This window comes from Opisthocomus hoazin, unplaced genomic scaffold (assembly GCF_030867145.1).
Source record: "Opisthocomus hoazin isolate bOpiHoa1 unplaced genomic scaffold, bOpiHoa1.hap1 HAP1_SCAFFOLD_214, whole genome shotgun sequence".
In the NCBI taxonomy this organism is placed as follows: domain Eukaryota; kingdom Metazoa; phylum Chordata; class Aves; order Opisthocomiformes; family Opisthocomidae; genus Opisthocomus; species Opisthocomus hoazin.
The window spans coordinates 1-24,042 of NW_027449023.1; the positions used below are offsets into that span (position 1 = coordinate 1).

Genomic DNA, 24,042 nt, shown 5'->3' on the forward strand with positions numbered 1-24,042 from the left:
TTATCCGAGCCGTATGGACCGCGACGGGCAGTACCCGGACCGCGACGGGCAATACGGAAGCCACCCGGATCGCGACGGGGAGTACCCGGATCGCGACGGGCAGTACCCGGATCGCGACGGGCAGTACCCGGATCGCGACAGGCAATACGGGAGCCCCGCCTACGCGGCGCGGACGGACCGACGCCGCGGCGTTTCCCGTCGCGACTGGGAAGGGGATTGGGCCCGGCCCCCGCTCAGCCGCGGCGCCTCGCGCAGCTCCAGCCCCGGCGGGGGGGGCACAGCACCAGCGCCAGCACCAGCCCCGCCACCACGCTCCAGCGCAAGTAAGGACCAGGGGGGGAGGGGGGGCCGCCCTCCCCCACCCGCCGCGCCCCTCCCCCACCCCCCCCCTCCCCCACAAAAAAGGGCCCGGATTTCCCCTCCACCCCCCCCCGCAGAGGGCTGAGCCCGGGCACAACTCGTTTGCATGAATGGGAGGAGCCTGGGTGTCTTTTGGGGGGGGGGAGGGGGCCTGAGGCGCTCTCTGACCCCTCCCCCACCGCCCTATCCCGTGCCCCTCCCCTCCTCCCCTCCCCTCCCCCCTCCCCCACAAAAAGGCCTCGGATTTCCCCTCCCCCCCCCCCCCACCCCCCCCCCCCCCCCGAGGGCTGAGCCCGGGCACAACTCGTTGCATGAATGGGGGGCGCCCGGTGCCTTTATTGGGGTGGGGGAGGGGCCTGAGGCGCTCTCTGACCCCTCCCCCTCTCTCCCCTCCCCCCCCAGGTCGGACCGGGACAGCTCCAGGACCGTGAGGTCAGTACCGCCCCTCCCCCCACCACCTTTGACCCCCCACCCCATCCTCCCCCCTCCCCCCACCCCGGACGCCTGGGTCCACTCCCCGGGGCTGGGGGGGAGGGGGGGGGGCGGGGGTTGCTGTCACGCATGTCGCGATAGACCCGGCATGTCGCGATAGACCCGGCGTGTCGCGACGGGAGCGGCGTGTCGCGGCGGGGCTGGCCCGTCATGACGGGACCCGGCCTGTGGTAACAGACCCGGCGTGTCGTGACAAGGCCAGCATACTGTGACAGGGCTCACCTGTCGCGACAGGACGCGGCCTGTCGCAATGGGACTGGCACGTCACGGTGAGGCTGACATATTGCGACGGGGCTGGCCTGTTGTGACAGGACCCCGCCTGTTGCAATAGGGCTGGTATGTCACAGCTGAGGCTGATATATTGCAACGGGGCTGGCCTGTCACAATAGTAGCTGGCCTGTTGCAATAGGGCTGACCTGTCACGACAAGGCCGGCATATTGTGACAGGGCTGGCCTGTCGCTATAGGGCTGGTATGTCATGATGAGGCTGACATATTGCAACAGGGCAGACCTGTTGCGATGGGAGCTGGCCCGTTGCAATAGGGCTGGTGTGTCACAGCTAGGCTGGCGTATTGCGATGGGCCTGGCCTGTCATGACAGGGAGCCATCCCATTGCAATAGGGCTGGCATGTCATGATGAGGCTGACATATTGCGACGGGGCTGGCCCGTCGCAACAGGACCTGGCCTGTCGCAATAGGGCTGACATGTTGTGGTGAGGCTGACGTTGCGATAGGAGCTGGCCTGTTGCAATAGGGCTGACGTGTCACAGTGAGGCTGACGTATTGCAACGGGGCTGACCTGTCGCGACAGGGCCTGCCATGTTGCAATACAGCCAGTGCGTCCTGACAAGGCTGATGGGTTGCAGTGGGGCCAACCTGTCACGACGGGACCTGGCCGGTTGCGACAGGGCTGATGCGTTGCGACGAGGCCACTATGTTGCGACAGGGCTGAGCTGTTGTGACAGGACCCCACCCATTGCAATAGGGCTGCCCCTGTCCGTGACAAGGCCGGCGTATTGCAGTGGAGCTGACCTGTCGCGACAAGGCCGCCTTATCACAGCGGGGCCGACGCGTCGCTATGAGGCTGCCATGTCGCGACAGGGCCGCTGTGTCACGACGAGTGCCCACCGGCAGCGACGGGGCTGTGAGATGTCACGATGGGCCTGGTCCTGTCACGACTGGGCCCCCCCCCCCGTCATATCGCGACAGGGGGGTACGGGGGGGGGGCAGTTGCCAGGTGACAGTGTGGGTGGTGACAGCGGGGGGGGGGGCGACAGCAGGGGGGCGTCACCATGGCAACCGAGGCCCCACCCCCCCGGGATCTGGACCCGTCGCCCCCCCCGGGGATCCCTCCGCGCCCCTCCCCCACCCCTGCGTGTCCCCCCCCCGTGTCCCCCCTCCCCCCCCGTGTCCGTCCGTGTCGCCCCTCCCCCCAGCTCTTGACTCGTCTTTCCCCCGTCCGTCGCCCCCCCCTCCCCCCCCGTCTGTCCGCCCCTCCCCCCGTCACCCCCCCTCCCCCCCCCCCGTCTGTCCGTGCCCCTCCCCCCCCTCCAGGTGCCACCCCCGGGGTCTCGCGGCCGCTCCGACCTCCCCCCGCCCGCAGGTAAGAGCCCCCCCCCATGGGACCCTATAGGGGCCATACGGACCCCCCGGGGGGGTATAGATCCCCATGGGACCCTGTAGGGGCCGTATGGACCCCCCCGGGGGCTACAGTCCCCCATGAGACCCTATAGGGGCCATAGGGACCCCCCCTGGGGAGATACAGACCTATAGTGATCTATAGTGATCTATAGGGGTTCTATAGGTTCCCCAGGGACCCCCATAGGTCCTATAGATCCCAGGGGGATCCCGCGTGGACCCCAGGGCTGTGTAGGGGCCATATGGACCTATAGGGATCTATAGGGATCTATAGGGGTTCTGTAGGTTCCCCGGGGATCTATAGGGGCCATATGCACCCCAGGGACACCCATAGGTCGTATAGATCCCTGGGGGATCTCATGTGGACCCCAGGGCTGTGTAGGGCCATAGGGATCTATAGGGGTTCTATAGGTTCCCCAGGGATCTATAGGGGCTGTACAGACCCCAGGGACCCCTATAGGACCTATAGATCCCTGGGGGATCTCATGTGGACCCCAGGGCTGTGTAGGGGCCTTAGGGATCCATAGGGATCTATGGGGGTTCTATAGGTTCCCTGGGGATCTATAGTGGCTGTACAGACACCAGGGACCCCTATAGGTCCTATAGATCCCTGGGGGATCCCGCGTGGACCCCAGGGCTGTGTAGGGGCCATAGGGATCCATAGGGATCTGTAGGGATCTATAGGTTCCCCGGGGATCTATAGGGGACGTAGGGACCCCAGGGACCCCTATAGGCCCTATAGATCCCAGGGGGATCCAGCGTGGCTCCCAGGGCTGTGTAGGGGCCATAGGGATCCATAGGGATCCATAGGTTTCTCAGAGATCTGTAGGGGTTCTATAGGTTCCCTGGGGACCCATAGGGGCTCTGTGGACCCCTATAGGCCCTATAGATCCCAGGGGGATCCCGCGTGGACCCCAGGGCTGTGGGGGGGGCCCTAGGGATCCACAGGGATCCACAGGGATCCATAGGGATCCATAGGTTCCCCGGGGATCTATAGATCCCGGACGCCTGGGTCCTCTCCCCGGCCGTCGGGGGTGGGAGGGGCTGTTTGGGGGCGGTTGCCATGGCGACGCCTCCTCGGGCTATTTTTGGGGTGAGGGCGGTGACGTCAGAGCCGGGGGGGGAGGGGCTGGGAGCGAGACCGGGACCACCCCCTCCCCCCCCCCAACCCCGGGGAACCCAGGCGGCCGGGCTCCCCCCCCCCCCTCCATCCCCCGCCGCGTCGCCATGGTAACAGCAGCCCTGGCAACCCGCCGGACACGCCCCCCCCGCCCGCCGCGTCGCCATGGCAACCGCCACCCCCGCAAACGGGGAGGGGGGAGCCGCGCTCCGCGCATGCGCACGGCGCCAGCCGAGACCACTGCGCAGCCCCCCCCGCCCCCCCCCCGGACCCTCCCATATTGGGGACACCCCCCCCTCCGGCGGGGCGGGGGGACCCGGGCATCCGGGCACCCCTCTCTCCTTTTAATTGTTTGGGGGGGGGGGGGGAGGGGAGGCCCCCCCTTTCGACCACAGAGAGACCCAGGCGTCCACCCCCCCCCCCCCCGGCGCCCCCCATTCCCCCCCACGAGTGGACGCGACCCCGGCGTCCGGGCAAGCGCAACGCGGGGCTGGGGAGGGGGGGGGGTGGGGGTGGAGCCGGAGGAGCGACCCCCCCCTCTTCCCCCCCCCCCCACCCCCGGTTTACCAGGCCGTGGGTGCCGCCCGCGAAGCAGCACCCCCCCCCCAAATCGGGGGACCCCCCCCATCCCCCCCCACGCGTGGGGGGGGGTCGTTGTGTCCCCCCCCCCCCGTGTCCCGTCCCCCCCCTCCCCCCCGTGATGTGGTGCCTCCAGTGCACAACCGACCGGCGGCGGGGGCCGCTCCGGCAGCGCCTGCTGCGTGGGTGAGTGGGGGGGGGGGGAACCCCCCCCCTCGGGACCCCTCCCCCCCCACGGGGACACCCCCCCCTCGAGACCCCCCCACGGGGACACCCCCACCCCCCCGACCCCACCCATACCCCGCCTGCCCCCCCCCGAGGTCCTGTGCGCTCGCCCCGGGGGGGTGCGGACAGGCCCCCCCCCCCCCCCCTTTTAGTGGATGGATGGGTCCGGGGGGGGGTGCCTGGGGGGGCTGTGTGTCCCATGTCCCGTGTCCGTGTGTCCCCCCCATTTCCCCATGTTGGTCACGTCTGTGTGTCCCGTGTCCGTGTCCCCACGTGTCCCGTGTCCGCATGTCCGCCCTGTCTGTGTGTCCCCCCGTGTCCCTGTGTCCCCATGTCCGTGTGTCCCCATGTTCATGTCCCCGTGTTGGTCATATCTGTGTGTCCCATGTCTGTGTGTCCTGTGTCCATGTGTCCCCATGTCCCTGAGTCCCATGTCCATGTGTCCCCATGTCCATGTGTCTGCGTGTCCATGTCCCCATGTTGGTCATGTCCGTGTGTCCCCATGTCCATGTGTCCCATGTCCATGTGTCCCATGCCCGTGTGTCCCATGTCCCCACGTCCGTGTGTCCCCATGTCCCATGTCCATGTGTCCCATGTCCATGTTCCCATGTCCGTGTGTCCCCACGTCCGTGTGTCCCCATGTTGGCCATATCCCTGTGTCCCCATGTCCACCATGTCCGCGTGTCCCCATGTCCATGTGTCCCATGTCTGTGTGTCCCCATGTTGGCCATGTCCATGTGTCCCATGTCCGTGTGTCCCATGTCCCTGTGTCCCCATGTCCCCATGTTGGCCATGTCCGTGTGTCCCATGTCCGTGTGTCCCCATGTCCACCATGTCCGTGTGTCCCCATGTCCATGTGTCCCACGTCCGTGTGTCCCCATATCCCTGTGTCCCCATGTCCACCATGTCCACATGTCCCATGTCCGTGTGTCCCATGTCCCCACGTCCGTGTGTCCCCATGTCCCGTGTCCGTGTGTCCCATGTCCATGTCCCCATGTCCGTGTGTCCCCACGTCCGTGTGTCCCCATGTTGGCCATATCCCTGTGTCCCCATGTCCACCATGTCCACGTGTCCCATGTCCGTGTGTCCCATGTCCATGTCCCCATGTCCGTGTGTCCCCATGTTGGCTATGTCCATGTGTCCCATGTCCGTGTGTCCCATGTCCCTGTGTCCCCATGTCCCCATGTTGGTCATATCTGTGTGTCCCATGTCCGTGTGTCCCCATATCCACCATGTCCGTGTGTCCCATGTCCCTGTGTCCCCATGTCCCCATGTTGGTCATATCTGTGTGTCCCATGTCCGTGTGTCCCATGTCCGTGTGTCCCCATGTCCCCACATCCGTGTGTCCCCATGTCCCATGTCCATGTGTCCCCATGTCTGTGTGTCCTCACGTCTGTGTGTCCCCATGTTGGCCATATCCCTGTGTCCCCATGTCCACCATGTCCGTGTGTCCCATGTCCGTGTGTCCCCATGTCCGTGTGTCCCCATGTTGGCCATATCCCTGTGTCCCCATGTCCACCATGTCCACGTGTCCTGTGTCCACGTGTCCCCATGTCCATGCGTCCCCACGTCTACCATGTCCGTGTGTCCCGTGTCCGTGTCCCCCCATCTCCCCCCGTCCCCCCCCGTGTCTGTGCCTGTCGTCCCCCCCGTGTCCCCACTCAGGTGGCTCTGGGCTCTTTGAGGGGGGGTCTCTGGCTGTGGGGGGGTCTCGGGGGGGGTCTCGGGGGGGTCTCGGGGGTCTCGGAGGGGTCTCGGGGGTCTCGGAGGGGTCTCGGGGGTCTCGGGGGTCTCGGGGGGTCCCCGCCGCGGGGGTGACGCGGTGTCCCCGCAGCGTGGACGGCGAGGCGCCGGGCAGCGAGGGCGGGGGGCCGGGCCCCGACAGCCCCGGGCGCCCCCCCCCGTACCGCGGCCTCCCCCAGCCCACCCCCCACGGGCCGGGGGGGGCCGGGGGGGCGCCCGGGGGGGGGTCCCCGGCCTTGGCCTGGCCCCGGCTGCCGCCCCAGCCCGCCAGCGTGGCCCTGCGCAAGCAGGAGGAGGAGGAGGAGAGCAAGAGGCCGAAGGCTCTGAGCGACAGCTACGAGCTCTCCACCGACCTGCAGGACAAGAAGGTACCGCGGGGACCCCCCCCGACCCCCCCGGGTGGTCCCGGCCACGTGGGATGGTCCCCAACCCCACGTGAGATGGTCCCCAGCCCCACTTGATGGTCCCCAGCCCCACGTGAGATGGTCCCCAGCCCCACGTGATGGTCCCCAGCCCCACGTGATGGTCACCAGCCCCATGGGATGGGCACCAGCCCCATGTGTGATGGGCACCAGCCCCATGGGATGATCCTTGGACACGTGTGATGGTCCCCAACCCTACGTGATGGTCACCAGCCCCATGGGTTGGTCCCCAACCCCACGTGATGGTCACCAGCCCCATGGGATGGGCACCAGCCCCACGTGTGATGGGCACCAGCCCCACGTGTGATGGGCACCAACCCCATGTGTGATGGGCACCAAACCCATGTGATGGTCCTTGGACACGTGGGATAGTCACCAACCCACATGTGATGGTCACCAGCCCCATGCGTGATGGTCACCAACCCACGTGTGATGGACACCAACCCATGTGTGATGGGACCCGGCCATGCATGATGGTCACCAACCCCACGTGTGATGGTCCCCAGCCTCATGTGATGGTCCCTGGCCACGTGTGATGGGCACCAACCCTACGGTGTGATGGGCACCAACCCCATGTGACGGTCCTTGGATGCGTGGGATGGTCACCAGCCCACGTGTGATGGGCACCAGCCACATGTGTGATGCGCACCAACCCCCACGTGATGGTCCCCAGCCCCATGTGATGGTCCTTGGATGTGTGGGATGGTCACCAACCCCATGTGTGATGGGCACCAACCCCATGTGACGGTCCTTGGATGCGTGGGATGGTCACCAGCCCACGTGTGATGGGCACCAGCCACATGTGTGATGCGCACCAACCCCCACGTGATGGTCCCCAGCCCCATGTGATGGTCCTTGGATGCGTGGGATGGTCACCAACCCACATGTGATGGTCAACAACCTCACGTGTGATGGGCACCAACCCCATGTGATGGTCACCAACCCCATGGGATGGTCCTTGGACATGTGGGATGGTCCCCACCCCATGGGATGGTCCTTGGACATGTGGGATGGTCACCAGCCCCATGTGTAATGGTCACCAGCCCCATGTGTGATGGTCACCAGCCCCATGTGATGGTCCTTGGACACGTGGGATGGTCCCCAGCCCCACATGTGATGGTCACCAGCCCCATGTGATGGTCACCAACCCACATGTGATGGTCACCAACCCATGTGTGATGGGACCTGGCCATGCGTGATGGTCACCAACCCACGTGTGATGGTCCCCAGCCCCATGGGATGGTCCTTGGACACCTGGGATGGTCACCAGCCCCATGTGATGGTCCCCAGCCCCATGTGATGGTCCTTGGACACGTGTGATGGTCCTTGGACACGTGGGATGGTCCCCAGCCCCACGTGATGGTCACCAGCCCCATGGGATGGTCCTTGGATACGTGGGATGGTCACCAACCCACATGTGATGGTCACCAACCCATGTGTGATGGGACCTGGCCATGTGTGATGGTCACCAACCCACGTGTGATGGTCCCCAGCCCCATGGGATGGTCCTTGGACACGTGTGATGGCCACCAACCCAAGTGTGATGGTCCTTGGACACGTAGGATGGTCACCAGCCCCATGTGTGATGGTCCCCAGCCCCATGTGATGGTCCTTGGACACGTGGGATGGTCACCAACCCACATGTGATGGTCACCAGCCCCATGTGTGATGGTCACCAATCCACGTGTGATGGGCACCAACCCATGTGTGATGGGACCTGGCCATGCGTGATGGTCACCAACCCCATGTGTGATGGTCCCCAGCCCCATGTGATGGTCCTTGGACACGTGTGATGGCCACCAACCCACGTGTGATGGTCCTTGGACACGTGGGATGGTCCCCAGCCTCACGTGATGGTCACCAGCCCCATGTAACTGTCCGCGGCCAGGTGGGATGGTCCCCAGCCCCATGGGATGGTCACCAACCCACGTGTGGTGGGCACCAACCCCATGTGTGATGGGCACCAACCCTATGTGATGGTCCTTGGACATGTGGGATGGTCACCAGCCATGTGTGATGGTCCTTGGACACGTGGGATGGTCACCAGCCACGTGTGATGGGCACCAACCCATGTGTGATGGTACCTGGCCATGCAAGATGGTCACCAGCCCCATGTGATGGTCCTTGGACACCTGGGATGGTCACCAGCCCCATGTGATGGTCCCCAGCCCCATGTGATGGTCCTTGGACACGTGTGATGGTCCTTGGACACGTGGGATGGTCCCCAGCCCCACGTGATGGTCACCAGCCCCATGGGATGGTCCTTGGATACGTGGGATGGTCACCAACCCACATGTGATGGTCACCAACCCATGTGTGATGGGACCTGGCCATGTGTGATGGTCACCAACCCACGTGTGATGGTCCCCAGCCCCATGGGATGGTCCTTGGACACGTGTGATGGCCACCAACCCAAGTGTGATGGTCCTTGGACACGTAGGATGGTCACCAGCCCCATGTGTGATGGTCCCCAGCCCCATGTGATGGTCCTTGGACACGTGGGATGGTCACCAACCCACATGTGATGGTCACCAGCCCCATGTGTGATGGTCACCAATCCACGTGTGATGGGCACCAACCCATGTGTGATGGGACCTGGCCATGCGTGATGGTCACCAACCCCATGTGTGATGGTCCCCAGCCCCATGTGATGGTCCTTGGACACGTGTGATGGCCACCAACCCACGTGTGATGGTCCTTGGACACGTGGGATGGTCCCCAGCCTCACGTGATGGTCACCAGCCCCATGTAACTGTCCGCGGCCAGGTGGGATGGTCCCCAGCCCCATGGGATGGTCACCAACCCACGTGTGGTGGGCACCAACCCCATGTGTGATGGGCACCAACCCTATGTGATGGTCCTTGGACATGTGGGATGGTCACCAGCCATGTGTGATGGTCCTTGGACACGTGGGATGGTCACCAGCCACGTGTGATGGGCACCAACCCATGTGTGATGGTACCTGGCCATGCAAGATGGTCACCAGCCCCATGTGATGGTCCTTGGACACGTGGGATGGTCCCCAGCCCCATGTGTGATGGTCCCCAGCCCCATGGGATGGTCACTGTCCCCATCCAATGGTCACCATACCTGTGTGAGGCCACCGCGCCCCCACCCTGGTGCCACCCCTGGTTCCCTGAGTTCTGCCTCACCCGTGACCTTCTCCCGCCCTGTCCCCACCCTGGACCCTGGCCCCTGGCCCCTGGCCTTGCCCGCGTGCACCTCTGGCACCTCGTGTCCCCATCCCCATGTCCCCATCCATGTCCTCATCCTGGTCTCCTCATCCACATCCCCGTGTCCCCATCCCCACGTCCCCATATCTCCATCCATGTTCCCATCCATGTCCCCATCCCATCATCCCCCACGTCCCCATGTCTCCATCAACGTCCCCATCCCCATGTCCCTACCCCCACGTCCCTACCCATGTCCCCATCCCCACATCCCCATCTCCATGTCTCCATCAATGTCTCCATCCCCATGTCCCCATCCCCACGTCCCCACATCCCCATCCCCATCTTGATGTCCCCATCTTGACGTCCCCATCCATCCCCACGTCCCCATCTTGACGTCCCCATCTCGACGTCCCCATCTCCATGTCATCTTGACGTCCCCATCTTGATGTCCCCATCTTGACGTCCCCATCTCCATGTCATCTTGATGTCCCCATCTTGACGTCCCCATCTCCATGTCATCTTGACATCCCCATCTTGACGTCCCCATCTTGACGTCTCCATCTCCATGTCATCTTGACGTCCCCGTCTTGTCATCCCCATCTTGATGTCCCCATCTCCATGTCATCTTGACGTCCCCATCTTGTCATCCCCATCTTGACGTCCCCATCTCCATGTCATCTTGATGTCCCCATCTTGATGTCCCCATCTTGACGTCCCCGTCTCCATGTCATCTTGACGTCCCCGTCTTGTCATCCCCATCTTGACGTCCCCATCTTGATGTCCCCATCTTGACGTCCCCATCTCCATGTCATCTTGACGTCCCCGTCTTGTCATCCGCATCTTGACGTCCCCATCTCCATGTCATCTTGACGTCCCCATCTTGATGTCCCCATCTTGACGTCCCCATCTCCATGTCATCTTGATGTCCCCATCTTGTCATCCCCATCTTGACGTCCCCTTCTTGACGTCCCCATCTCCATGTCATCTTGACATCCCCATCTTGACGTCCCCATATTGACATCCCCATCTCCATGTCATCTTGACGTCCCCATCTTGACGTCCCCATCTCCATGTCATCTTGATGTCCCCATCTTGACGTCCCCACCTCCATGTCATCTTGACGTCCCCATCTCCATGTCATCTTGACGTCCCCATCTTGACATCCCCATCTTGACGTCCCCATCCATCCCCACATCCCCATCCCCACCTCCACGTCCCCATCTCCACGTCCCCACCTTGACGTCCCCGTGTCCCCCCACCCCCCAGGTGGAGATGCTGGAACGCAAATATGGCGGCTACTTCCGCACCCGCCGCGCCGCCCGCACCATCCAGGCCGCCTTCCGCCGCTACCGCATGGCGCAGAAGTTCGAGCGGCTGCGCAGCGAGGGGGGCCGCGCCCGCCGCCTCGCCCTCCCCGGCCTCCGCCTCCAGTTCTCCTTCGAGGAGTACGACCGCGGGCCCCCCGCCCCCGCCCCGGGCCCCCCGCCCCCGCCCCCCCCCTACTTCCAGGGCAAACCCGCCTCGCTGGACGAGGGGGTCTTGGGGGGCCCCAGGCGGGCGCCCCGTTACGGGGGGTCTTGCCGGGCGGGGTTGGATGGGGGAGGGGGGCCCGGCGGCGGCGGAGGGGTGGGGGCGGTGGGGGGGGGAGGGGCGGGGGGCGCGGGGAGCCCCCCCTCGCCTCGGCAGCTCTCGGCTTCCGCCGACTTCGGGCCCGGAGGGGGGGATTTGGAGGAGGCGTTCGCGCAGCAGGTAGGGGGTCGCGGGGGTCATGGGAGGTCATAGGGGTCATGGGAGGTCATAGGGGTCATGGGGGTCATGGGAGGTCATGGGGGTCATGGGAGGTCATAGGGGTCATGGGGGTCATGGGAGGTCATGGGGGTCATGGGGGTCAGAGGGGTCATGGGAGGTCAAAGGGGTCATGGGAGGTCAAAGGGGCCATGGGGTCATGGGGGGGTCATGGGGGTCATGGGAGACATTGGGGGGTCATTGGAGGTCATAGGGGGTCATGGGGGTCAGAGGGGTCATGGGGTCATGGGAGGTCAAAGGGGCCCCCGGTCATGGGGGTCATGGGGGTCATGGGAGGTCAAAGGGGTCATGGTGGCCATGGGAGACATTGGGGGGTCATGGGAGGTCATGGGAGATATGGTGGGGGTGTCATGGGTGTCCTAGGGGTCATAGGAGGTCATAGGGGACATGGGGGTCATGGGAGGTCATGGGGGGGCCATGGGGGGGTCATGGGAGACATGGGGGGTCATGAGGGTCATAGGGGTCATGGGAGGTCACGGGGACCATGGGAGGTCATGGGGGCCATGGGGGCATGGGGGCATGGGAGGTCATGGGGGCCGTGTGAGGGTCATGGGGGTCATAGGGGCCATGGGGTCATGGGGGGGGGTCAGAGGGGTCATGGGGGTCATGGGAGGTCAAAGGGACCATGGGGGGGTCATGGGGGTCAGAGGGGCCATGAGAGGTCATGGGGGCCATGGGGTCATGGGAGGACATGAGGGGGTCATGGGGGTCTAGGAGTCAAGGGAGGTCACAGGGGACATGTGGGGGTCATGGGAGGTCAGAGGGGTCATGGGAGGTCAGAGGGGTCATGGGGGCTGTGGGGGTCACAGGGGTCATGGGGGTCACAGGGGTCATGGGAGGTCAGAGGGGTCATGGGGGTCAGAGGGGCCATGGGGATCAGAGGGGTCATGGGGGGTCACTGGGGACATAGGGCATGTGGAGGTCATAGGGGTCATAGGGGACATGGAGGAGTCACAGGGGTCAGGGGGGTTCATGGGAGGTCATAGGGGCCATGGGAGGTCATAGGGGTCATGGGGGGGTCATGGGTGGGCCGTGGGAGGTCATGGGGGTCATGGGAGATCATGGGGTTCATGGGAGGTCGTGGGGGTCATGGGGGGGTCATAGAAGACATGGAGGGTCATGGGGGTCATCAGAGGCCACAGGGGTCATGGGGGTCAGAGGGGTCATGGGAGGTCAAGGGGAGGTCATGGGGGTCCTAGGGGTCATGGGAGGTCGTGGGAAGCCACGTGGTCATGGGGGGACGGGGTCACGGGGGGGTCAGGGGTCACAGTGGCTATTGGGGGTGGGGGGAGGGGCTGATATGGGGCCCCCCCGCCCCTCCCCTCCCCCGCAGGTGAAGTCCTTGGCCGCCTCCATCGACGAAGCCCTGGGGGGGGGCGGTTCCAGGGGGGTCCCCCCCGGCGCCCCTCCCCCCGCCGCCAACAGCGCCGCCACCTCCGCCAGCGACGTCACCCTCTACCTGGACGAGGGGCTCCCCGGCGACCCCCCCTCCCCCGAGCGACCCCCCAGCCCCCAACCCCCCCCCCTCCCCGACAGCGGCGGGGGCCCCCCCCAACCCCCCGCCCCCCCACCTCCCCCGCCTCCCCCCAACCCCCCTGGCCCCGCCGAACGCTGGGGGGGGGCACCCGAGGAACCCCCTCGCCGCGGCCCCCCCTGCTTGGAGTGCCGGGGGCGGGGCGGCGGGGGGGGGGGTCGGGGGGGGTGGGGGTGGGGGTCACCCCCCCTTGCTGACGGTCGAGCCCCCCAGCGACAGCTCGGCCGACCTCAGCGACCGCTCCGACCGCGGCTCCCTCAACCGGGGGGGACCCTACGAACCCGAAGGGGCCGGTGGGGGGGGGACCTTACCCCGGCCCCCCGGCCCCCCGCATCGCTGTTTCCACCCCGAACCGCCCCCCCCTGCCGCGCCCCCCGCCTCCGGACCCCCCCCGCCGCCCCCCGCCGCCGAGGAGGGGTCGGAGGGGGACAACGAGAGCTTGGGGAGCAGCTCCAACTCCAACGAGACCCTCAACTGCTCCTCGGGTTCCTCGTCCCGAGACAGCCTCCGCCGCCCCCCCCCGCCGCCCCCCCCGCCTCCCACCGGCCCCCCGCAACCCCCCGGCCCCGCCGGCCCCCCCGGCAAAGCCACCTACCAACGGGAACCGCGGCAGAGCTGGGACTCGCCGGCGCTCAACAACGACGTGGTGCAACGCCGGCAGTACCGCATCGGCCTCAACCTCTTCAACAAGTGAGGGGGGGGGGCGGGGGGAAATTTGGAGGGGGGGGGTTGGGGGGCTGGGGGGGGCTGGCGGCCCCGCGTCGGAGGTGGGATGGGGTCTGGTGGTCCAATAGTGGGACCTCGTGGCGTTCGCGGTGGCCCGGTGGAAGGGAGGGGGCGGGAATCTTGGTGGCCCGATGGTGGAGACAGCGTGATGTTCTAGATGACCCAAGAGCAAGGAAAATATGACCTTGGTGGGCCTAGAGAAAGGCCGAGGCAACCTTCTTGGTGGCCTGATGGTGAAGACAGGGTGATGTTCTAGATGACCCAAGAGCAAGGAAAGTATGACCTTGGTGGGCCTAGAGAAGGGCCAAGGTGACCTTCTTGGTGGCTCTAGAGAAAGACCAAGATGACCTTCTTGGTGGCCCGATAGTGGAGACGGGGTGATGTTGTGAATGTCCCAAGAGCAAGGAGAGGATGATGTTGGTGACCCTAGAGAAAGGCTGAGGCGACCTTCTTGGTGGCCCGATGGTGAAGACAGGGTGATGTTCTAGATGACCCAAGAGCAAGGAGAGGATGACCTTGGTGTCTCTAGAGAAAGGCCGAGGCGACCTTCTTGGTGGCCTTGTAGAAAGGCCAAGGTGATGTTTAGGTGGTTCTCTAGAAGACCACGATGATGTTCTGGATAACCCTATAAGAAGGCCATGGTGATGTTCTAGGTGACCCAGCATCAAGGCGTGATGACGTTCTAGGTCACCCTATAGAGAAGCCAGGTTGTCCTCCTAGGTGGCCCCCTATCTTTGTAGGAAACCAGAGAAGGGGATCCAGTACCTGATCGAGAGGGGCTTCCTCTCGGACACGCCGGTGGGGGTGGCCCACTTCATCCTGGAGAGGAAGGGCTTGAGCCGGCAGATGATCGGCGAGTTCCTCGGCAACCGCCAGAAGCAATTCAACCGTGACGTCCTGGAGTAAGGCGTGGGGTGGGATGGGGGACACGCTGGGACATGAGGGGAGCGTCCTCCTCCGGGACCGAGGCCATCTCGAGGTTCTCCTGCAGCTGCGTGGTGGACGAGATGGACTTCTCCGGGATGGAGCTGGACGAGGCCTTGCGGAAGTTCCAGTCCCACATTCGGGTGCAGGGGGAGGCCCAGAAGGTCGAGCGCTTGATCGAGGCCTTCAGGTGAGGGACGGTGACGAGTCCATGTCCCCACCCCGTCTCCCCCGGCGCCGGGAAGGCCACTGGGCCGTGGCACGCGGTTGCGTGGTCACCTTGGGGTGATGTTCTCGGTGAGCCTATGGGTCAAGAGGAAGATGCTAGGAGTGGTGGCCCACGTGCCGTGGGGTGATGTTCTAGGTGACCCTGTGGACTGAGCAGGGGACATCGAGTTGGTGGCCCCCATGGGAGCAGGTCGTGTTCTAGGTGACCCTAGGGACCAAACAGGGGGACGTCAGGGTGGTGGCCCACGTGGGACCAGGACACGTTCTAGGTGACCCTATGGACCAAGCAGAGTGGTGGCCCATGTGGGAGCAGGTCATGTTCTAGATGACCCTAGGGGCCAAACAGGGGGACATGGGTTGGTGGCCCACATAGGACCAGGTGATGTTCTAGGTGACCCTAGGGACCAAGCAGGGGGACATGGGTTGGTGGCCCCCATGGGAGCAGGCGATGTTCTAGGTGACCCTATAGACTAGGAGAACATCAGAGGTGGTGGCCCACATGGGAGCAGGCGATGTTCTAGGTGACCCTATAGACTAGGAGGACATCGGAGGTGGTGGCCCATATGGGAGCAGGCGATGTTCTAGGTGACCCTATAGACTAGGAAGACATCAGAGGTGGTGCCCCACATACAAGGAGACCTGGACCACACTGGGACTGCTGTGGGGTGCAGAGGCCATCCCGGCCACGTGGGGATGGCCATGGGGCACCCTGACCCCATGGGCCGGTGGGGGTTGTCCGCCCCGCAGCCAACGCTACTGCGTGTGTAACGCGGCCCTGCTGCGCCAGTTCCGCAACCCGGACACCATCTTCATCCTGGCCTTTGCCATCATCCTTCTCAACACCGACATGTACAGCCCCAGCGTCAAGGCCGAGCGCAAGATGAAGCTGGAGGACTTCATCAAGAACCTCCGAGGTGAGGCCGGCGGTCCCATCTCATCCCCCCTCGGTTGTCCCCACCCCCCTGCTTCGGAACGAGGGTTCTAGAGCCGGGGCGGGGGGGCACCCCGGGTGTCGCGCAGGGGTGGACAACGGGGAGGACATCCCCCGGGACATGCTGGTGGGCATCTACCAGCGCATCCAGAGCCGGGAGCTGCGCACCAACGACGACCACGTCTCCCAGGTCCAGGCCGTCGAGCGGATGATCGTTGGCAAGAAGCCGGTGGGTTCACCTGAGGGGCGGGGCGGGTTCTAGGTGACCTATGGAGGGATCCTCTAGGTGACCCTGTGGAGGGATGGTTGAGGTGACCTATGGGAGATGTTCTACGTGACCTGTGGAGGGGTGGTTTAGGTGACCTGTGGCAGATGTTCTAGGTGACCCTATGGAGAGATGTTCTAGGTGACCCAATGGAGGGATGCTCCAGGTGACCTATGGAGGGACGCTCTAGGTGACCCTATGGAGGATGTTCTAGGTGATCTATGAAGGGATGGTGTAGGTGACCTATGGGGGAAGTTCTCGGTGACCCTGTGGAGGCATGGTTTAGGTGACCTATGGAAAATGTTCTACATGACCTACGGAGGATGATCTAGGTGACCCTATGGAGGGATGCTCTCGGTGACCTGTGGAGAATGTTCTAGGTGACCCTATGGCAAGATGCTCTAGGTGACCCTATGGAGGGAAGGTCTAGGTGACCTATGGCAGAAGTTCTAGGTGACCCTATGGAGAGATAGTTTAGGTGACCTTTGGAGAGATGTTCCTCAAGACCCACGGGGGACGTTCTAGATGACCCTATGGGAGAAGTCCTAGGTGACTCTATGGAGGATGTTCTAGATGACCCTATGGGAGAAGTCCTAGGTGACCCTATGGAGGACGTTCTAGGTGATCCTATGGGGGACGTTCTAGATGCTCCAACGGGGGATGCTGGAGGTGACACTATGGAGGAACGCTCTAGGTGACCCCAGGGATGGGCCAGGCCAATGTCAAGCCTGCCATCACCATCAAGGGGTGGGCCTGGAGGCCGGGTGGGTGTGTCCCCCTGAGGCCCCGCCCCATGCTGAGCCCACCCCCACCCCCAGGTGCTGTCCCTGCCCCACCGGCGCCTGGTGTGCTGCTGCCAGCTCTACGAGGTCCCCGACCCCAACCGGCCCCAGCGCCTGGGGTTGCACCAGCGCGAGGTCTTCCTCTTCAACGACCTGCTGGTGGTGAGCTGGACGCCTGGGTCCTCTGAAGAGCCAGGGTGTCCCTGGGTGGGGGGCACCCACGGGGAGTCGAGGGGTCTCCCAGATGCCTGGGTCCCCGGTGACCTGGTGGCCCCGGCAGGTGACGAAGATCTTCCAGAAGAAGAAGATCCTGGTGACCTACAGCTTCCGACAGAGCTTCCCCCTCGTTGAGATGCACATGCAGCTCTTCCAGAACGCCTGTGAGCCCCACGGCGCCCCACGGCACCCCATGGCATGCCCTCCTGCCCCACGGCATCTCCATGGGGTGCTCCCCTGCCCCTACGTCCCACGAGATCCACCACCGGATGATCCTTTGTCCTGTGGGGCCCACCACGGAATGTCCCCCATGGGATGTCCCTTGGTGTCACCCATGGGATGTCACCCACCTCATGGTGTCCCCTATGGGATGTCCCATGGTGTCCCCCAAAGTTTGTCCCATGATGGCCTCCATAGGATGTCCCATGATGTCCCCCATTGGATGTCCCTTGGTGTCCTCCATGGGATGTTCCATGATGTGCCCTGTGGGAAGTTCCCCAAGTCATGCTGTCCCCCATGAGTTGTCCCATAGTATCATCCATGGGATGTCCCATGATGTTCCCCATTGGATGTCCTTTGGTGTCCCCCATTGGATGTTCCCCACCCCACGATGTCCCCCATGGGATGTCTCATGGCGTCATCCATGGGATGTCCCTTGGTGTCCCCATAGGATGTTTCTTGGTGTCCCCCATGGGATGTTCCCCACCCCACGATGTTCCCCATGGGTTGTCCCATAGTGTCATCCATGGGATGTCCCATGATGTTCCCCATTGGATGTCCCTTGGTGTCCCCCATTGAATGTCCCTTGATGTTCCCCATTGGGTGTCCCATGGTGTCCCCCGTGGGATATCCTCTGGTGTCCCCCATGGGCTGTCCCATGGTGGCTCCCATGGGATGTTCCCCACCCCACGATGTTCCCCATGGGTTGTCCCATAGTGTCATCCATGGGATGTCCCATGATGTTCCCCATTGGATGTCTCTTGGTGTCCCCCATTGGATGTCCCTTGATGTCTCCCATTAGATATCCCTTGGCTTCCCTATGGGATGTTCCCCACCTCATGATGTCCCACAAGGGATGTCCCATGATGTTCCCCATGGGTGGTCCCATAGTGTCATCCATGGGATGTCCCTTGGTGTCCCCATAGGATGTCTCTTGGTCTCCCCCATTGGATATCTCTTGATGTCCCCCATTGGATGTCCCATGGTGTGCCCCATGGATTGTCCCATGGTGGTCCCCATAGGATGTCCCATGATGTCCCCCATGGGATGTCCCATAGTGTCATCCATGGGATGTCCCTTGGTGTCCCCATAGGATGTCTCTTGGTCTCCCCCATTGGATATCTCTTGATGTCCCCCATTGGATGTCCCATGGTGTGCCCCATGGATTGTCCCATGGTGGTCCCCATAGGATGTCCCATGATGTCCCCCATGGGATGTCCCATGGTGTCATCCATGGGATGTCCCTTGGTGTCCCCATAGGATGTCTCTTGGTGTCCCTCATGGGATGTTCCCCACCCCACAATGTCCCCCATGGGATGTCCTTTGGTGTCCCCCATTGGATGTCTCTTGGTGTCCCCCATGGGTTCTTCCCCACCTCATGATGTCCCCCATGGGATGTCCCATGAAGTCCCCCATTGGATGTCCCTTGATGTCCCCCATGGGTTGTCCCATGGTGGCTCCCATGGGATGTTCCCCACCCCACGATGTTCCTCATGGGTTGTCCCATAGTGTCATCCATGGGATGTCCCATGATGTTCCCCATTGGATGTCTCTTGGTGTCCCCCATTGGATATCTCTTGATGTCCCCCATTGGATGTCCCATGGCAGTCCCCATGGGATGTCCCTTGGTGTCCTCCATTGGATGTCTCTTGGTGTCCTCCATTGGATGTCTCTTGGTGTCCCCCATTGGATGTTCCCCACCCCACGATGTCCCCCATGGGAACCCCGTGCCCTCTGACCCCGCGCCCCCTGACCCCCCCTCCCCCAGATTACCAGTTTGGGATCAAGCTGCTGTCGGCGGCGCCGGGCGGGGAGAGGAAGGTCCTCATCATCTTCAATGCCCCGAGCCCGCAGGACCGGCTGCGCTTCGCCAGCGACCTCCGCGAGTCCGTGGCCGAGGTGCAGGAGATGGAGAAGTACCGCGTGGAGGGTGAGCGGGGCGCTGGGAGCACTGGGAGGTACTGGGATGGGCACTGGGAGCACTTGGGTGGGCACTGGGATGGTTCCTGGGGTCAGCTGGGTGGGGAATGGGGCTGTGGGGGGCACTGGTGGCACTGGGATGGGCACTGGTGGCACTGGGATGGGCACTGGGAGCACTTGGGTGGGCACTAGGACATTCACTGGGGTCAGTTGGATGGGGAATGGGAGCACTGGGGATACTGGGATGGGCACTGGGAGCACTTGGGTGGGCACTGGGATGGTTCTTGGGGCCAACTGGGTGGGGAATGGGGCCGTGGGGGCACTGGTGGCACTGGGATGGGCACTGGGAGCACTTGGGTGGGCACTAGGACATTCCCTGGGGTCAGCTGGATGGGGAATGGGAGCACTGGGAGCACTGGGAAGACTTGAATTGGCACTGGGATGGCTCCTGTGGTAAACTGGGTGAGAAATGGGGGCACTGGAACAGGTAGTGTAGGCACTGGAAGCACTGGGGTGGGAACTGGGGGCACTGGGGCAGTCCCTGGACCACTGGGACTGGCACTGGGAGCACTGGAACTGGCACTGGGAGCACTGGGACTGGCAGTGGGCCACTGGGTCGGGCACTGGAGGAACTGGGACTGGCACTGGGCCACTAGGACAGGTACTGGGGGCACTGGGACTGACACTGGGCCACTGGGACAGGCAGTGGGGGCACTGGAACTGGTAATGGGGGCACTGGGACAGGCAGTGGAGGAAATGGGACTGGCACTGGGCCACTGGGACTGGCACTGGGGGGCACTGGGATGGAAACTGTGGGCACTGGGCCAGGCGGTGGGCCAGTGGGACAGTCACTGGGGGAACTGGGACTGGCACTGGGCCACTGGAACTGGTAATTGGGCCACTGGGACAGGCACTGGGGGGCACTGGGACAGGCAGTGGGCCACTGGGACAGGCACTGGGGGCACTGGGACTGGCAGTGGGGGCACTGGGACAGGCAATGGGCCACTGGGACTGGCACTGGGGGCACTCGGCCAGGCACTGGGGGCACCAAGGTGGTCGGGGGGGTCACTGGGAGCACTGGGATGGCCACCAAGGTGGTCCCCGGGGGCATTCCGACGGGCACTGGGCCCGCTGGGAGGGCACTGGGCTGACTGGGGCCGCCGTGTCCCCCCCCCCGCAGCCGAGCTGGAGAAGCAGAAGGGGGGTGGCGGGGCCGCGGGGCGGGGGCCCCCCCCCGAGAAGCCCTCAACGGCCTCAGCCGCAGCAGCCTGGAGGAGGCCTTCGGGCCGGGGGAGGGGCTCAAGCGCAGCGCCCTGAGCAGCTCCCTGCGGGACCTCTCCGACGGCGGGTGAGGGGGGCCCGGGGGGGCCATGGGAGGGGGCTGGGGGGGGCCCTGGGAGGGCATTTGGGGTGCCCGGAGCAGGGGGGTTGGGGTCCCCTGGGGCATTATGGTACCTTGGGTGGGCAACTGGGGTGCCCTGGGGTGTTTGGGGGTCCCTGGGGAGCAATTGGGGTCCTCTGGGAGGGCATTTGGGGTGCCCTGGGGCGATTTGGGGGCCTCTGGGGGGGCTTAGGGTCCACTGGGAGGGCATTTGGTGTGCCCAGGGCAGGGGGTTGGGGTCCCCCTGGGCATTTTGGGGTTCCCTTGGGGGCCCCTGGGGTTCCCTGGGAGGGCATTTGGGGTGCACTGGGGGGCAGTTGGGGTCCCCCCGGGAGGTGCTGGGGTCCCCCGGGAAGGGTCACACCAGGGACACCCCCCCCCCCACTGCCCCCCCAAACTGTCGTCCCCCCCCCCCCCCCCCCCCAGGCAAGCGGGGCCGGCGCAACAGCGTGGGGTCCCTGGACAGCACCATCGAGGTGAGTGGGAGGGGCCCCGACAGGCCCCGCCCCCGTCAGGCCCCGCCCCCTTCAAACCCCACCCCCCTCTGTTTCCTAGTGCCCCTCTGCTCTGGGGGAAGGGGGCGGAGCTTGCTGGAGGGGCAGGGCTTGGGCATGCAGGGGTGGGGCTTGTCCACAAGGGGCGTGGCTGGGCCTGGGGGCGGGGGCTTTCCCGGGGAAGGGGCGGGGCTTTCCCTGAACTGGCAATGGGGGAGGGCGTTGCATCAGGGGGTGGGGCCATCCCAGGGAAAGGGAGGAGCCCCGAGGCCCCATCCACCAATGAGAAAGAGAAGCTGAAGCTGGGGGGGGCGGGGCTTCTTTGCAAAGACCATGTGACCTGGCACCGGGGGAGGGGGAGGGGCCTGTCCCCATTCTCCACCAATGGGTGGGGGAAGGCAGGTGCCAAGGGGCGGGGCTCAAAGCCCAGGGGCGGGGCTGGTGCTAGGGGGCGGGGCTTACAGCCCAGGGGCGGGGCTGGTGCTAGGGGGGCGGGGCTTTGGGTCTCAGAGCCCAGGGGCGGGGCTGGCGCTAGGGGGCGGGGCTTTGGGTCTCACAGCCCAGGGGCGGAGCTGGCCCTAGGGGGCGTGGCTTTTCCAGGGAGAGGGCGGGGCTCTCTCTAAGGGGCGGGGATTATCGGGGGGGGGGGCTCTAGGCTCCCTGATTGCCACCAATGGGCCAAGGCCTGGCTGGGGGGGGAGGTGTGGTCTGACAGGAGAGTGGGCGTGGCCCATCCGTGCTGACCCCGCCCCCCATCCCGCAGGGCTCCATCATCAGCAGCCCCCGGCCGCAGGCTCGGGGTCCCCCGGGGGGGCCGGGGGGGGCCCCGGAGGGCTACAAACCCCCCCCCCGCCCCGTCTCCAACTCCTCCTCCTTCTTGGGATCCCTCTTCGGCAGCCGGAGGGGCAAAGGCCCCCCCGGCCCCCCAGCCGGCGCCGGGGGTCCCGCCTCGGCTTCGGCCTCCTCATCCTCGGCTTCGTCCTCCCATCACCATCACCCCCCCCCCCGCCGGGCCCCCCCCCGGCCCCCGAGGGCCCCTCCAAGCTCCAGGCCCTCCACGCTCAGTACTGCCACGGGGCAGGGGGGGAGAGGGGGGGCCGGGGGGGGGGGGGGCGGGGGTGGGGGGGGACCCGGCCCCCCCCCTCCTCCCCCGCCTTACCCCCAACAGCCCCCCCCTCCCGCTCGCCCCGCGCCCCCCCCCGCCTCTCCCCGCCATCGCCGCCGGAGCCCCCCCCCGCTTCCACGGGGGACCCCAACCCCCTCTGTCAGCCCCCCCCCAACAACACGGCCCCCCCGGCGGGGGGTTCCCCCCCCCGCACCCCCATTACACCCTACACCGGCCCGGCAAAAGGGGGGGGGGCCCCCCCGGGACCCCCCCGCCAGCCCCTTTCCCCCCCTGCCCCTCTACAGCCCCGCGCCCCCCCCACCACGGCCTGCCCCACGCGTACCCCCCCGGCCCCCCGCCCCCTCACCACCACCCCCCCGCCCCCCCCCACCGCCGCCGCCAAACACTTCGTTTTCGGCGGGGGGGGTCCGGTCGGGGGGGCTCTGCGGGGCGGGGGGGCTCCACCCCCGCCCCATCACCACCACCACCACCATCACCACCACCACCCCCCCGCCCCCCCCATTCCCCCATCCCCCCCCCACCCTTCTTACCCGCCTTTGCCCCCCCCTTCCCCCCACACCCCCCTCAGCCCCCACTCCCCCGCCGGCCCCACCTCGCCCCTGGCCCAAGCCGGGCAGGGCCCCCCCAAACCCAAGGGGGGGAACCGCATCAGCACCGTGGTCTGACACCCCCCCCCCCCCCCCCGGGCAGAGAACGGACACAACTCATGGCAGCGATGGACGGCGCCGGCATGGTTATTTTTCTAACCCCCCCCCATTTTTTTCCCCTCCCCCTCCCCAACCCCCTTGCACGTGGCTCGTGTTTGGCTGCTCGCGCCTCACCCCCCCCCCCCCATTAAGGTGGGGGCACCTCTGGGTGCCCCCTCCCTCCTTTATCGCCATCCCGGGGGTCCGGCAGCGAGGATAGCCCCCCCCCCCCCCCCCCCCCCCCCCCGGCTCAGGCTGAATGTCACATGGCACTTTAACCCCCCCCCCTCCCCACCCCCCACCCATCCTTAGCCCCCCCCTCCCCAGCTCCGGACGCTCGCGGGGGGGTGGGGGGTGGGGGGGGGCACCCCAGGCGTCCGGGCCCGCATGCGCCCGCGCCGGGCGCTGTATATAAGAGACTGTATATTTGATGCTTCATAAACCGGCCGGCCTTTGGCGTGTCACCCGCCTGCGCCCCGTTATTTGGGGGGGGGGGGACACACGGGACAGGCACCTATAGGGGGCTATAGGAGCCGGGGGGGTGGAGGTGTAGGGGCTGGGGGGGGCTTTAAGGGCCGTAGGGAGATGTGGGGGGGGGGGGGTAGAGAGGGGTTGTGGTGGGAGGCGGAGGGGTTTGGGGGGTGTAGGGGGCTGGGGCTATAGGGGAGTGGGGATATAGGGGTCTGGGGGTATAGGGGACTGGGTAGGGACCCTGGGGCTATAGGGGTTTGGGTCTATAGGGGCCATACTGGGGACCCTGGGGCTATAGGGGACTGGGGCTATAGGGGGCTGGGTCTATAGGGCACTGGGGCTATAGGGGCCATAATAGGGACCCTGGGGGCTATAGAGGGCTGGGGTTATAGGAGTCTGGGTCTATAGGGCACTGGGGGCTATAGGGGCCATAATAGGGACCCTGGGGGCTATAGGGGAGTGAGGCTATAGGGGCCTGGGAGCTATAGGGGCCATAATAGGGACCCTGGGGCTATAGGGAGATGGGAGCTATAGGGGACTGGGAGCTATAGAGGCCATACTGGGGGGCCTGGGAGCTATAG

The 24,042-nt window shown here is 65.4% G+C and overlaps 1 protein-coding gene across 1 annotated transcript; it reads left to right on the top strand.

Annotated features, from left to right (window-relative positions):
- The first annotated feature begins 7 nt into the window (after positions 1–7).
- Positions 8–23,454, top strand: LOC142360238 (IQ motif and SEC7 domain-containing protein 2-like). Its single transcript, XM_075412448.1, is given in 19 exon segments — positions 8–266; positions 269–323; positions 763–792; positions 6,249–6,525; positions 11,019–11,501; positions 12,892–13,231; positions 13,266–13,782; positions 14,559–14,720; positions 14,810–14,932; positions 15,718–15,884; positions 15,991–16,130; positions 16,985–17,110; positions 17,229–17,328; positions 19,152–19,313; positions 20,484–20,504; positions 20,507–20,647; positions 21,108–21,160; positions 21,942–22,517; positions 22,589–23,454. Coding segments are annotated over 19 exon segments (4,107 nt in total). The 5' UTR covers positions 8–13; the 3' UTR covers positions 22,970–23,454.
- The last annotated feature ends 588 nt before the right edge of the window (positions 23,455–24,042 follow it).